Source organism: Hippocampus zosterae, chromosome 18 (assembly GCF_025434085.1).
Source record: "Hippocampus zosterae strain Florida chromosome 18, ASM2543408v3, whole genome shotgun sequence".
In the NCBI taxonomy this organism is placed as follows: Eukaryota; Metazoa; Chordata; class Actinopteri; order Syngnathiformes; family Syngnathidae; genus Hippocampus; species Hippocampus zosterae.
This window is the reverse complement of record NC_067468.1, coordinates 12,753,497-12,768,081: the sequence shown is the minus strand read 5'-3', so window position 1 is coordinate 12,768,081 and position 14,585 is coordinate 12,753,497. Positions and strand designations below refer to the sequence as shown.

The following is a 14,585-nucleotide window of genomic DNA, read 5'->3' as shown; positions in this document are numbered from 1 at the left end:
AAGATTGGATAAATCAACTAAAACGTTAAATATATACACAACAATGTTTATGCTAGGCAGCTAGCTACCTAGCCAGTCAACCACATGACAAAATGTGGAAGAAAGAGACTAAAAATCTCTTTGCGAATGCCTTAGTTTGAAGAGATCGCTTTGAAAAGTTAAACTGGGTTTTTTTTTCCCATCCAAAAAGCACTACAGATTATTTTTCACTTAGTACATGTGAAATTGTTTGCTGTTGACAAGAGAGAATGACAACAAATGGATGAATGCCCTGGAAAAAAAAAAGAGTTCGAAAAGCACAACATGGTCACATAAAAAATAAAACAAATAGAAACGGTGCCTCGAAATGTATATTATTTTTAGAATTTGGGTTTCTTTTCTTAATACCGGTACATTAAAAATACCTTACCATATGGACATTATGGAGTGTGTATGAATGGTTTAAAAAGAGGAATGGGACACCTGACCTTAAAAGTTTGGAGTTTGTTTGCCCTCTTGTAGTTGGATCTGCTTTCCTTTTCAGGCAGAAAACTTTCTCCATGGTTTTTGGAGTGTCTAATGGAATTTTTGAAGTCAGGGCTCATGTTCGTACACACCAAAATCCTCCAAGTGTGTCCTCGGCTGGAATGGAAAAGGATTTTTTCCCCCCCCCACAGTTTTCCCACAATGGTGGGTGCATTAATTATGCCAATATTTGTACGCATCAATTGGTACAAATGAGGAATTTAGACCCCGGGCAAACTGAGGTGATTGAAGCCAAAATTGTCCATATTGGCCAGTCATTCTGTGTCAATGTCAAAAATTTTAACGGATTGTGCTAATCTGTAATTGGCCGCTAACCAGTCCAGGGTGTAACCCTGCTATTTGCCAAAGTGGAGTGAGGATAGGTTCCAGCCCACCCGAGACCCCCGTTGGACATAGGAAAATGGAAAAAGATTAATGGAGAACCCAGGGATTAGCAAAACCAGAATGATAAAATTTATTAAGCAGTGTGATTTGAGTCCTTATAGTGATGTCAGGAAACAATCAAGATGTATCCAGAGGGGCCCTGTTTTTTTCACTCATTGTTCACACTACCTCACTCCAAAAATGATTATGTATCATTTTCCTGACAAGAAGGCCGTGTATAAACAAAAAAAAAATGGAATGAAGGAAAGAATGAGCAGAGGTTGAACGTGCACCCGGTGCAGCTGGGTAAGGTCTGTTTTGGCTGACGAGACTAGTGAAAGAGCGCGAGATAAAGCAAAGGGGAAGCGGGCGTGAAGGCAAATTGACTCTGACTTACAGCAGGAGAGGAGAAGAAGCAAAAAAAAAGGATTGGATGTTGGCAGCAGGGAAAGAGAGTCTGTGGTAGACTCGTAAATAGCCGGAGGGACAGAAAGGATTGAGAAATGGAGCTATCAGTGGAGGAGCGATGAAGGTCTGGGCTCGGGCCAACATAAACACACGGCTGCCCTGTAGGAGCTGCGGCAACATACATGCCTGAAACGGCCTTGTCCATACACAATACGTACAAACATGTAAACACTTAGTGTGCACATTTTTATGTAACACACGCATACTATATGTATGAACACACACACACACACACACATACCAGAAGGCAAGCGCCCAAACCGCAACATCTTGAGTGTTAAGCCGTATGTCATTTCATTTCATCACATACTTCACATTAGTCCACTTTGCTGCGATACCACAGAATAAACATGCAGCGCCCCTCAAAAAAAAAAAAAGACTGCAGTTTTATTTTTACACATGTGAAATAAACACACAGGAGAGTTAGCGGCGCCCCGCGGAAAATCGCTTCTAGGCCATCTTGGACAGCTCACTGAAAATTGTTTTCGCTGTAGGAATGCAATTCGATCATTGTGTGCATGTGAATGTTGACAGATGCTACCCATCTTAAAGGGGGGGGGGCATGATTTGAGGACAACAGTGAAGTTGCTTAATGCTACAAAAAGTGTCTGAATAAATCCACATACGATACAAATATGCCCATAAATAAGCAAATACAAAAACATTGTTTGGTATTACTTGTTTATGTGTACCATGCTTTACTTCCCCAAACTCTAATGTACAGTAAATTCTCTTCCCCACACTTTGTTGTAGCTAGTCCAGCTTTCGGATCAGGTATTGTTTGAAAAGGCCACAAAACTAGAAATGTTTAATCTTTCGGTCTAATAGGCTGATACCATGCATGATCTTGACTTCCTAATCACTTGCCGTGGCTCCGAGTGATTTCTCTTTCCCAAGCTCCAGTGGGCCATCATGAGATGCATTGTAAAAAGACGTGGTCGACATTTTGTGACAATGTCACGTGGTCGACATTTTGTCGACCAAATTGATACGCTTAGATGAATCCTCTCAGGACTGCATCCAGAGGTGTGACTTCGAAATTTGAATTTGAAATACATCTCCCTGGATGTGATACCAATGCCTCAAACTTTGACCTCTCGAATATATGTTTTTAAGTGAGAAAAATAATGGCTCACCTGTCTCAAATCCAACGAAAACATGAGCGGATTTCATCGACCACATAAGCATTAGCATTCGGACAAGCGCCATGTTTGTTTTTGGCACGGCTGTGTGTGACGCCTCCATTAACTTGTAACCGAGCGTAGCTTGCCGTGCTGCCAACGTAACGAGCGCCCTCTTGCTCCTTCTTTGTTTTTGACCAGCCAACCAACCACCCGACGCACGCAGCCACCAATGTGGGCTTCGGTGTTTTCTTAAGCGAGACATTCAAAAGGTGTTGGGCGAAACTGTAGCGGGATAACAGCGTCTGCCGAGCGTGTCTGCCTGGAATGCAAAACACGAGCCGTGGTTGTCACTCAGACGCCAGTGAAAGCTTCCATCATGACACTGTTTAGGTGTGAGATTCTTTTAAACTGTTCCTGCTTTAATCGCTAGTGTGTAAAAAATATTAATGAAACAAATAATCAATCAAATGAATTCATATTTGTATTTTATAACATCAGCCAACATCAGATTTGAATCAGTGATGGCGTTGTCGTCATTGAAGCCAATGTTATAACGTTTTTGATCACAGCAACATTTAAATATTTTAAACATCCGTCCTATTTGCAGTTTTTAGTCGAAGCCTGTCGAAATTTTTGGGTGTAAGACCTGTTAAAGAGTACACACTGTACTTGGCTTGAGAACTGAGCACCAATAAGTCAACTTTGGAGTTTATTTTGTATGTTTGTTGCATTTATTTCACTGCTGGTAATTCAGGCAGACGGGACTGCAGCCTCCTCATCTCCCGCTTCAACCATGTTGTTTGTTTAACAGTCTTGAAAGCTGCATAAATAAATAATACCTTACATAACCATGTCTGCTACATTTCAGCTGTCCCCATCTCTTCTCCACACGACGGGGGCGGGGGGCACTTGTGGCCAGTGGGCGCATTTTGCCACATAAAGCAACAACCTGCACGGCGGTTCAAAGCCAAGTGCGAGGGGACATGAAAGTAGCACTCAGTACAAGATCACAAGGCGAGAAGGCAAGGAGTGTAAACAGATAAAACAAGCCTCCATTTTCGGGCCTATCTCAAGGGTACCCTCATTGCGCAGGGTGGCTCTTAACGTTATGGATGCTGAAAAATGACCCGCCGGTTTCAACTCGATATCCATTTGCGGAAAACGTCGACATCTGCCACCCCTGCACTGTTTTGGCGCTCATCACCAATCCAAACATTCATTTAATTGCCTCCACTGTGACACTGGACATTGGGAATATTGACAGGCGTGTTAGAAAGCAGCAAAGTTGTTTGAGTATTTTAGCGTGTCCAGCTCCCAGGCGGGCTGTTGCTTTGTGAAAGCCCCCGTATTGTATTTCTTTCCTGTGCCAGAGCACGTTTCCTGTGGCGCTGCCGTGTCAAACAACGATGACCCGCCGCTTCCTGCAAGTCGCATGGAGGCGAGGCCCTGCCACGAGCCCCGGGGGCCTCTTGGCCAGCCACCGAACATGCTCGGAGTCCCCCCACCGCATCCTCCCCACGCTTTCGAGTCATCCCCCAGGCTTGCCTCTACCGCATCTCACTTTCCTCCCGCTTCCCCCCTTTTGCTTGGATGTTGATCACTCCTCTAAGCATGCCCCTCCACTGTGCCTTGCCCCCTTCTGCTCCGTGCTTCCCTTAATCCACACCTCCTTTCCTCTTTGGATTCAATCTCCCCCACGCCCCCCTTCTCCTTCTCCGTGCAGGTCAGAAAAGGTTCTGTCAGACATTTCCCGTGCACGCCGCTGATCCAGTCCACACCTTCGGAAGGGGATTTCTTCTTCAGTCACGTGCGGTCTACGGTCAAAATGCACCAAACTGGGAAGAACCCGCAGTGAATTGCTTAGCAACACATTTTTCACATTTTCATTGGAATCCCACCAACGCTTCGCGCCGTCGCTTGACTTACCCGTTTCATCCCGGAAAGAGAACATTTTAACAGCGCTAGTCCTTATGATGGGTTTCGCGGATAAGCTTGAATACACCCTGGACTGGTCGCCAACCAATCACAGGGCACATATAGACAACAAACATGGACAAAGAGTATTCGATTAACTTGAGACGACATGTCAATTGTACATGGAAAGGCCCGAGCCGTGAACCTCAGGAGTTTGGAGGCAAACCTGCTATCCACTTACCGCATCGCGCTGCCCTTCTTTTGATTTCCACTGGCGGAAATTGTTTCCAAATCCAACAGAGGTGAACCAGAGTTCCAAAACGGATCGTGCTCCACTTTACATGGGAATTTCGGGTTTGTATTCATTTAAAGGTGTCATTCTGAAAACCTCTGGCTCAATATTTAGTATCTGAATGTTTATTTTGATCTCGTGATGAAGTCAGAAGGACCGTCGGCGGCCGAGCCTTGAACTGTCTGCTTTTCGAGAGACGTCTCCAAGTAAACACCTGTGAGCCGCGTGCGCGGAGCTGCCAATTGGAGCATTGCTATTGTTCCCTGTAGAAATCAAGAACATGGCAGAGGTTAAAGACCTAACCCGAGTGATGACTACTAGCTTGCAAAAGACCTCCCTTACAACTGAAACTTGGACAGAAGGGGGGAAAAATAATAATAATAATAATCGTTTTGCTCACATCTGTTCATTGGGTCAGCGAGGCGTTCGATTGGCTTTGCTTGCCGTCTCATTTGGAGGTCACCGCGTCCTCGCGTGTCTGCGCACGTGAGCTGGCGACACAAACACGCCTCGCATCGCCTAAGTGCTTCTTTTTCACTCCGTCCCGGCCGGGTCATGGAACAGGAAGCGAGCTGGGAGAAAAGAAGGAAGCAGAAGCAGCTCTCTGTGGCTGCAGGTAGTCACCTTTAGTCTTGACCTTGAACCGGCCCTCAATCAGGCTGACAGCGCATTGCTCGGACAAAGCGCAGATGTGCATAAACAGTGACGCACAACCGCGCATAAGCAGCTTTGAGACAAAAAAAAAAAAGACGGACATAAAAATCCTTAATTTATTTCTTTATTATGTGACAGCAATGTTCACCGATGACATTTACAGAAGCGGACCGGGAAAGCTACGATGCATCATGCATGCGGTCCTTCCTTTCGTTAAAATAAATTTTATGAAGATGGCGAAGCTGTACAAAAGCCACTTGTAGGACCAAACAATGACAAAACCGCTGCTGTCAAAACATTTGGTGCCCTCCCCCCCCCCGGCTGCTTTTAGACAGAGCCCGTGACCTCACCAAGGCCAAAAGAACAACCTGCTGCCATATTTAGAAGGCTCGAGTTTACCCCCGATGGTCGGATTGGGCTCGGGGCGCGGGCGAGAGTGGTAGGGGTTCTCCGGCAGGGGCCTCGAGGTTGAAACCTTGGTCACCTAGAAAATAAATCAGGCGCACCATCACGTGGTTGTACGGGCGCGCACTTCCTTGCATTCAAATGTCGACACCCTGCGCCTCTGAGGAACTCAAAACTGAAACGGTCCCCTTTCAGAAAACGTTTGCCTAACTCTGTCACATCCAGACATGGCGAGAATGGCAACTCATTTTCCACCCCAGATCTGTTAAAGTGTGAGAACAATAGCTTTGACTGACAGAGGAAAGTTGGGAGTGGGAAGAGTGGGAGGGGGGGCCGGGTAGGGGGGGGCATGATTTGTAAAATCTAGTTTGGTCGTTGCAATCAAAAGCTCCTCTCTAATCAACACCAACGGCAGCCATCAAATTGAAGTGCCCGCTAACGAGGCTCACCTTCGACAGATCTCCCAGCTCAGGTCGCTCCCAACCCAGCTTGTCAAGGACGCAGTTGTCGAAGGATTGCTGTTGCCGGCGGCAACGGCGCAGCTCGGTCAAATTGGAATAGTCCAGGCAGGTCCAGTACTCTGTGAACGACTCGGCGCAGTTGCCCTTGATTTGCCTGACAGACAACATGCGAAACATGCGATGACTCTCGATGCACTCACTATTGACACAATATTAATAAATAACTGTTTAGAATTATATGTTTACTGAATTATATACATTCAGTATATAATTCATTTATTTTGCAGACATTTTTTTTAGTTGTGAACATTAAGACTTGTCTCGAATCATGAGTGCTTGTCCTGAAATTAGCAGTGCTAACATACCTGAAGAAGTTGAGCGCACATTCGTTGACTTTCCTCCCTTCTTCGAGACACTTGCGAGGGTCCTTTTCCTCCCAGCGGCAGAGCATGAACTCTTTGTTAGGTTTGTCACACTGGGAGCCATAGTGGTGAGCAGCGGCCTTCAGCACCGCAGATGACACACTGATCTGGTCGGGTGTCATGAATAACAGTCAACTGACAAATAGCTATTCGAGCGCATATTCAATCAACCTAACACGCATGTTTTCAGAATATATGAGGAGGCACGAGAAAACCCACACAAGTATGGCGAGACCGAAGATGAGGCTCAAACCAGAGTATTGCATTGTGAGGCATATTTACTAGCCACTAGGGCAACGTGCTGTCTTGACACGTCAAGTAACCTTACCTCATTTATTTCCAACAGCCATTACGTTATCGATAGAGTCATATTCAATGGCATAAGGAAGAGATAAAAAAGGAGACTTTAAAATCAGTTGCTTCAATTCAACAATGTTTATTATTATGGTTGTCGTGTCATAATTAAGAGCTACTGCTGCTGCAAACATTTGATACCGTCTTTATCAACATGAGTGGGTAGAAACATTAAAAACTACGCTCTGTATGATACATTGCAGCTCAAGACCACTGCAAACCAGAAGCACAATTTTAAAAAAAACATGTTAATACGTCTGGCAGTGTACGTCAAAACATAACCTTATCTTGGTTGCGATTTTAGCATAGTTACCAAGGTCCAAGCTTCTAACATCCGTCTTACAAGGATAAGTTCAACGTGTCATATAACGTTGCTGTGATTGACAGAATTTCGGTACATAGCAGACATAATCAAACAGATCTTGCTGAGTGTTAATGATGCAGACTATTAAAATTAGCTTGTGCTGCAATCTGGTAGATCAGACGCCGGTCGCATTGGCATAAAGACATTTAACATAGATCAGACGCCGGTCGCATTGGCATAAAGACATTTAACAATTTTAAAAAAATGCGCAGTGTAACTCTGTATCAACGTCCTACGACTGATGACACGTAAATTACGTTTCTTGCAGTAAATTCCAGCAAATTACAAACAGTGAGAGAACGGGGTTAGCGGAATAGCTAACATGCTAGCTTCTTAGCTTGAGTATAATTTCCATTCGCACTGCTGCTCACCTCGTCCACGTTCAGCTCCTGCAAACTGGGGATTTCCACCGGCATGGCTGCATGCGCGTGTAATAAAGCACACGCGGGGAAATCGACGACGCTGACACAACTTTGAAGGTCTCCTCGTCTGGCTCAGGACGAGCGACGGGACAGCAGAGAAGGTCAGTTTTCTCGTCAACTTGGAGGCGAGTGTTGATGACGCATCGTGACGCGCTGGACAACAAAGCACGCATGCGCACTGGGGATCTGGGTACAGGAATTAAATGTTTTATAGAAGTCTGATTTTGATCTTGGGAGTACATAAACTTGGGAGTTTATGTACACTTTCTTAGTTCAAATGTTTCATCAGCATAAAATGTCACAAGACGATACGTTCACTTGACGATACTGAAGTAAATACGTTGCCATGGTAACATGGACGCGCTTTTAGAACTGGTGGACGACGACCGTTTTACACGCGTCAATGCGACGATGCTTACGTGTGGCAGTTTTTTAAGGGGGGGACCATCGGTTTCTATATTTTGTGTTATAGTAACCGCAGAAGAAAATAAATTCTAAGGAGACCGCTTATTGAAAGAGAAGTTAAGTGGAAAAATGGAGCTCACCGGAAGCAGTTATGAAGGCCCTACTCTAAACAGCAGGTAAGTATAAGTTGTTTTAATTGCATCCGTTTCATTAGCCCTGACCAATGTGTGAATACTGAAATTGAATGGACGGACGGATAGACAGACATCCATAAATTCAGTGAAAAAAAAACAATTACGTGTGTGTTTGGGGGGCAAAAAAAAATAAAGAAAATAATAAAAACGTGAGCATCTCTGCAAATAACAGGTAAAAAAACCTGCTCATGCCATACCATAAAATGAAGTGGTCTAAAATATGGTTGCATTGTATCATCGGATTGCTCAATTATACTGTAATGTTAGCGGGTGAAAAATAGATGACAGAATTCATGCATTTTTCAATCATTCTGATTGATACGTATTGATGCAGGATATAAGAATGTTAACATGGTGGTCTATTGTCCTGTTAGGATGGAAGGAGAAGGGGAGTACACCTTCCCATCAGAGACCAAGTACATAGGGGAGATGAAAGATGGGATGTTTCATGGAGGAGGGGTGCTCCACTTTCCAAATGGAAGTAAATACGAGGCCACCTGGGAGAACGGCATTGCCACGCAGGTGTGTGTGTGTGTGTTTTTCTGCACACGTCTACTCTATGTTTTTCAAATCGGTTATACTTAATATTCCATCTGCTGCATGTTATAGTAATCACTCCGCATTCTTGTAACGGCTATTAGGTTTCTCCGTGTCATACTTGACAAAGGTGTATTCTGTCCTGCTCACGTGCATTTACAGCAGCAATCATTGCAATTATTATCATCAATTCCGATGAGGGTCACTTCAAATGATAGTCACGGTGAACCGTGACTAAACTCAGCCAAGACTTCCCCGCACCTGCAATGATGCAACTATGCTGAGCCCAAACGGCAACACGTTGAACCCTGGGGATAAGCAACACAGCTTTAGTCTGACCAAGAGCAATTTACATGAAAAAGAATATCGCATATTTAAAAAACAAAACAGAATTACTGAATGTTATCAATCACGCAGATATTTATTTGAATTTTCCTGGTTATGACTTACAATTGGCCAGGTCGCTTGTTGCTAGGCAGATTTCATATAACGTATACAGAAAAAAAAGATAATTTGGATTTACTTTGCTCATGTCTTGCATTAAAGATTTCCAACCTCCCAACAAAAGAAAATCAAGTCCAATTAGATAACCGTTGTAATCTCCACGGAAAGATTTATCTTGGCTGGGCTACAAATGAATGTCATCAATTTCAACGCGGTCCCATTCGCTCCGTTTTCCATGTCGGAACAGATGTCATGAGTTTTTTTTCTAATTGCATTGTTTACTTAGAAAAGTAGCTGTTTCTAATAAACAACATTCCCCAACCATGTTCACTTTTTTTCTATTATGAGTCCTTGTCTCTTTCCACACACACACACACGCACACACCGTCGACATTTGTTTACCAGAAGGAAAATCCCATTGTCTCCCATTAGAGCAGATCCATGCAGACTGGAATCTCCATCCCTGCCTCCAACCAAAAACAACGACGGAAAAAAAAAACAGATTACAGTCTTGTTTTCTTAAATAGTTTTGTTCTGGAGAGACATTCGCGTCCCCCCCCCCCCCCCCCTCACCCGTGTCAAAAGCAGATGTGCATGTCAAACAATTGGATGAAATGAATTGAATCGTCATCCATCAAATAAATGCTCATCTATTAAATTTCTTTTTTTTTTTTGTCTTCCACCGTATTACTTAAAAAAAAGGGATCATTCACCTTTGCCGATGGGCTGCTGTACCAAGAGAAGAACTGGGATTATTGCGACGGCAACGACAGACGCTTCTACACCGAAAGATGCAACGGCCTTCGCCCGGCAGGTTGATATTGTTGTCATTTGATCGACGCTTTTAAGAGCGAATCACGTGCCTGTTTTTTTTTTCCTTTACAAAAGGTGAATCCCAGCTGACAGACCTGCATCCTCCACGTGTCATTCCTGACGGCTGCTATGACTGTGGAGATGGTTTCTATGACCCCGAGACGAGAATAATCACTTCCTACGATGGGACTTTCCTTAGAAATGCTGGTGAGACAAAAAAACAAACAAACAAACAAAAAAAACGTTGTTTGTTGCACTCGTTGCGTTCACCGGTCTCACGATTTGATCAAGTATGGCGGCTCGAGTGGCAGGCTTGTTCTCCTGAAAGTCAACGCCAACCATTTGTCCCAGTTGCACTGTCCTCAACTCTTTATTCTGTATTCAGCAGCATCCTTACTCAAGAGTGTGCAAGTGTATTCGACATACCCTCTTGTCTTGTGACACTTTAAAAAAAAAAAAAAGGAAAAATGCTCCTGTATCCTGTATAGATTTATTTTCTAACCCAAGGAAGTGTAAGGGCATTTGTCAGAGCGCATGTAAACTTGGGATTTATAGCCTCAGGGCTTCCCGTCCAGGATGCAATGATGATGGCACACGGGGGTGGGGGGGGGGGGGGGGGGAAGAAAAGCCCCTAATCCGGTGTGGGGAAACACCTCCGTACAGTAAGGAAAGAGGAAGGAGTGGGTGCACGTTGATGTTCTAACGGGTGCAACTCACCGACAGTCACCCGACAGAACTGAATGAATTTGATGATAGCGTTGGCTAATCTTTGCTCCTTTTGCAGGGGCTACTTAGACACCGTTGCTAGCGCTGGCAAACATTCCCGTCCGGCACGGTGCCAAAACGCAGAACAATAGGATCGTTGACCAATATTCCCCTAAGAGGTCAGGGATTATTTTGGGAGTCGCGGCGGGGACCGTACCACGGTTATGCTGAGGTTGGAGAAAGACGTCATTTGTGAGTCATAAGTTTTAAACGGTGGAGTTTGAAGCGAGTCCCAAGTCGGGCAAAAATCCGGTTGAGTCATTCCTCGGGCTCTGAACCAATCAGATGTCAATTCAATTCAATTCAAGGGGCAGCCCGGTAGCCCCGTGGTTAGCACGTCGGCTTCACAGTGCAGAGGTACCGTGTTCGATTCCAGCTCCGGCCTCCCTGTGTGGAGTTTGCATGTTCTCCCCGGGCCTGAGTGGGTTTTCTCCGGGTGCTCCGGTTTCCTCCCACATTCCAAAAACATGTGTGGCAGGCTGATTGAACACTCTAAATTGTCCCTAGGTGTGAGTGGGAGTGCGAATGGTTGTTCGTCTCTGTATGCCCTGCGATTGGCTGGCAACCGATTCAGGGTGTCCCCCGCCTACTGCCCGAAGACAGCTGGGATAGGCTCCAGCACCCCCGCGACCCTAGTGAGGATCAAGCGGCTCGGAAGGTTCCCAATACAATGCGTAAATGACGCTTTTGACCAGCTACAATGCAAAAAAAAAATAGTTGGGTGAACTCATAATTGCCAGACAACTGATAAAATTATAAATTGGGCCAAATACTTTTGCGCGCAAAATGAATGGGACCGGCGAATATGGATATGCCGCATGATTGTGGTCATCATGAACCGCCGTGATCCTTTATCGTGATATTTTCCTCTTTTTTTTTTTAACAAACTACTGAAAGTATAGGCCCGAGGCTAATTTGTGAAAAGGCGCCGACAGACTCTTCGAGTAGCAACACAGCAGGCAGCTGCAGGGCTACCATATTGTTTGCCGCACTTTCCTGTTTCTGGGATAAGCACTTCCCTTTGAAAAGGCCTCCACTGTGAAAAACATTCCAGTGCCAACAAAAACACCTCTGGTGACTAAAACGACAGGCCCTCCCTTTGTCCTCGTCAGGCTGAGGTGTTCCACGGACAGATAACATCAACCTAGGGCCTTGAGAAGTGGAATATTTCAAACCCTGGCTGCGCATACTGTACATCTGCGAACAGAAAAACACCATTTGGGTTGACTCCAAAGCGCGTTTGCGCACGGATGATCATTTTTAAGATGTGTATCAAACCAGATGCTGTTTTTTGTCGTGTGATGATATCATAGAAGTGAATTGGGCACAGATGACTTACACATGTACCGTTTCGCTCCGCCGGTTAGACATTCCGGTTCCACAATAAGATCTGAAGAGTTCAAACGCAAAAAGTATGGTGGAGTTAAAATAAGTTTCTTGATTTGGGGTTTCAGGATTAACAATTTGTATTGAGGAGATTCTAAAGTTTGTTCTAAATTGAGCAATTAAGAGGCTACGGCTCATCCTAAATGTCGCGGGTGAGACGGAGCATTTCCTCAACTGACTTTTGGACGAAAGGTCGGCACCCTTGATTGGACGCCAGCCAAACGAGGGCTGCATGTAGACAAACGGCCATTCACACTTACCGTCACTTCGTTGGGCATCTTCAGGGAACCTAACGTGCACGTTCTTGGGACATGCGAGACAGCAAAAATGTCGCCAATACTTACCGGCCACCTGTGTCCTCAATTAAGGGCAACTTAAATCACCAGCGTCCAATCTGAAGAGGGCGCCATTACCGAAGATGTGAATAGGGGTCAATCTAATCATCATCAATGCAGGTTACAGGGGGTTCCCTCTTGACCCGATGACGAGATACACGTAGGCCGCGATGATTACATTTTAGAGCCACAAAGACGGACGGAAAATGTTTGCAGCTGCTGATAAGCTCAATTGACCAAGCCCGGCCCAAATCCCCCCCACAGTCTCCCTCCTGATCAGGTAGGAAGAAGATTGGGAGAGTTTTGTGCTTGAAGTGGCTGTTAGCGTTGACGCCCGTCGCTGCCAAATTACACACAATCAGTCGACAAACCAGGACCTGAATACCCCCCACCCCCACCCACCCCGCCACAATGGAGCCCCACGCGCGCGCCAGCCTTTCGGGGTGAGGCCCGCGCGCCTGCTCAAGTGCATGCAGCTGCGCGCGCTCCAGAGAAGGGCGACTTCCCCTGCAATTAGCTCCGCATTTCACTCGTAACAATTGACGAACTGCAGCATTATCTGCTCCTCTGGCAGTCCTTCTGTGGCAGAACACACAAAAAAAAATAGGGGCCGACCATTTTGCGCTGGGTTATTGTTTACGGGTGTCTGAAGTGGTTGTGAGAAGTTATTTTCTCCTAATTGTCAGGCTTATCTTGATTTGACAAAATTTACCAGCGACCTGAATGGCACTTCACTGCTCAAGCTGCCTTTTATACACAAAAGTGACCTGTGTTTTTAATTCTGCAGCCCAGTCGCTATTATGCCTCCTTTCATGCTGTGTGAGATTACGATTCCGTTGACTAGGCCGATAGATATTTAAATGGCGGTCAAGCGGAAGACATTTTCAAGAGGCCCCGCCGTACTTAATTTGACGTACAGTGAACCACCATCGATTTGTGGGGGTGGGGGGCGGGGGGTACATTCTTCACCCAGACGCCAGTCGCAAAACTCTGCGATAAAAGGCTACATGACAAAAAAAAGAAAGTTTTTGAAAATAGTTTTACACCTACAAGTGCTTTAAATACAATTCGAATGATTTAAGCACCCTTTTAAACATTAAACAGACAATATAATGGAATCAGATATGCATTAAGATGTGAAGACAATAGCCGTTAAGAGGCTGGGCCTGGTGGGGAGGGGAGTGACGTCAGAGAGTTTGTGTCTTGGTGTGAGCTGTGAGTCTCCCCATTATGAAAACCCATAAAAAGATATTGCTATTAACCTCAGGTATCCTGAAAACTTACTAGCGTATCATGTTTTTTTTGTTTTGTTTTTTTAACAGATGACTCGGAACACGAGTGGATCGTGCGTACCTGTCGAGTGGCAGAGGAGCCGATTCCCGAGTCCTTCCTGGAAGAAGTGGCCTGTGTTTCTCATATGGATTAAAAAAAATGAAAATGATTAACTTGTTGGGTCATAATATGTCATGAATGAAGCTTGCTTACCTTTTTGACGCCTAAGTCAGTAAGTACAATAAATGAAAAACTGAAGTTGATGTGTTGTCTGCATTTGCGACACCGCAAGCTAGCAAGCTAACTTTAGCATGTTTGCTTGTGATTGTAATGCATGGCATTTTAGGGCTTGAAGGGTTATTGTGGCGTGTGGGATGCGTGGTGCTAAATAAATCAATGAATAAATACAAACGCAAATGTAATTTCAAGTTTGTGTCTATTTCTGTTTGCCAGCCACACGTAGTGACGCAAGTGATAGGGAATGACCACAAATGTCATCACATTGTTTTATTGCATTTTGTTTACACAAAACATGGATGATGCACAGTCTATCAAATAAACGTTTGTGTTTTCATGTCATTGTTGTTGCTTTTTTAATTTTTTAGTTTATTTTACAAAAATCAAACAAAAAGTGCTTTACAGGATTTTTTTTTTCATCTCAATAAA

The 14,585-nt window shown here is 44.8% G+C and overlaps 2 protein-coding genes across 2 annotated transcripts; one reads left to right on the top strand and one right to left on the bottom strand.

The window, feature by feature from the left end:
* Positions 1-5,450: 5,450 nt before the first annotated feature.
* ndufa8 (NADH:ubiquinone oxidoreductase subunit A8) lies at positions 5,451-7,904 on the bottom strand. The gene is made up of 4 exons (XM_052051727.1): positions 7,718-7,904; positions 6,572-6,735; positions 6,195-6,360; positions 5,451-5,824 (listed from the first exon to the last, which is right to left on the bottom strand). The coding sequence occupies exons 1-4, from the start codon at positions 7,760-7,762 to the stop codon at positions 5,687-5,689; spliced, it is 513 nt and encodes a 170-aa protein (XP_051907687.1). The 5' UTR covers positions 7,763-7,904; the 3' UTR covers positions 5,451-5,686.
* morn5 (MORN repeat containing 5) lies at positions 7,870-14,498 on the top strand. Its single transcript, XM_052051725.1, has 6 exons — positions 7,870-7,958; positions 8,241-8,349; positions 8,742-8,889; positions 10,051-10,162; positions 10,237-10,368; positions 13,970-14,498. The coding sequence occupies exons 2-6, from the start codon at positions 8,303-8,305 to the stop codon at positions 14,071-14,073; spliced, it is 543 nt and encodes a 180-aa protein (XP_051907685.1). The 5' UTR covers positions 7,870-7,958; positions 8,241-8,302; the 3' UTR covers positions 14,074-14,498.
* The last annotated feature ends 87 nt before the right edge of the window (positions 14,499-14,585 follow it).

Bases quoted from the DNA above. Each gene is read 5' to 3' on its own strand.
- ndufa8 (XM_052051727.1), bottom strand. From the start codon at position 7,762: ATGCCGGTGGAAATCCCCAGTTTGCAGGAGCTGAACGTGGACGAG. The intron at 6,736-7,717 runs GTGAGCAGCAGT...ACACCCGACCAG, and splicing joins AGGAGCTGAACGTGGACGAG to ATCAGTGTGTCATCTGCGGT. The intron at 6,361-6,571 runs GTATGTTAGCAC...GTTGTCTGTCAG, and splicing joins TGTGCGCTCAACTTCTTCAG to GCAAATCAAGGGCAACTGCG.
- morn5 (XM_052051725.1), top strand. From the start codon at position 8,303: ATGGAGCTCACCGGAAGCAGTTATGAAGGCCCTACTCTAAACAGCAG. The intron at 8,890-10,050 runs GTGTGTGTGTGT...CTTAAAAAAAAG, and splicing joins AGAACGGCATTGCCACGCAG to GGATCATTCACCTTTGCCGA. The intron at 10,369-13,969 runs GTGAGACAAAAA...TTTTTTTAACAG, and splicing joins GACTTTCCTTAGAAATGCTG to ATGACTCGGAACACGAGTGG.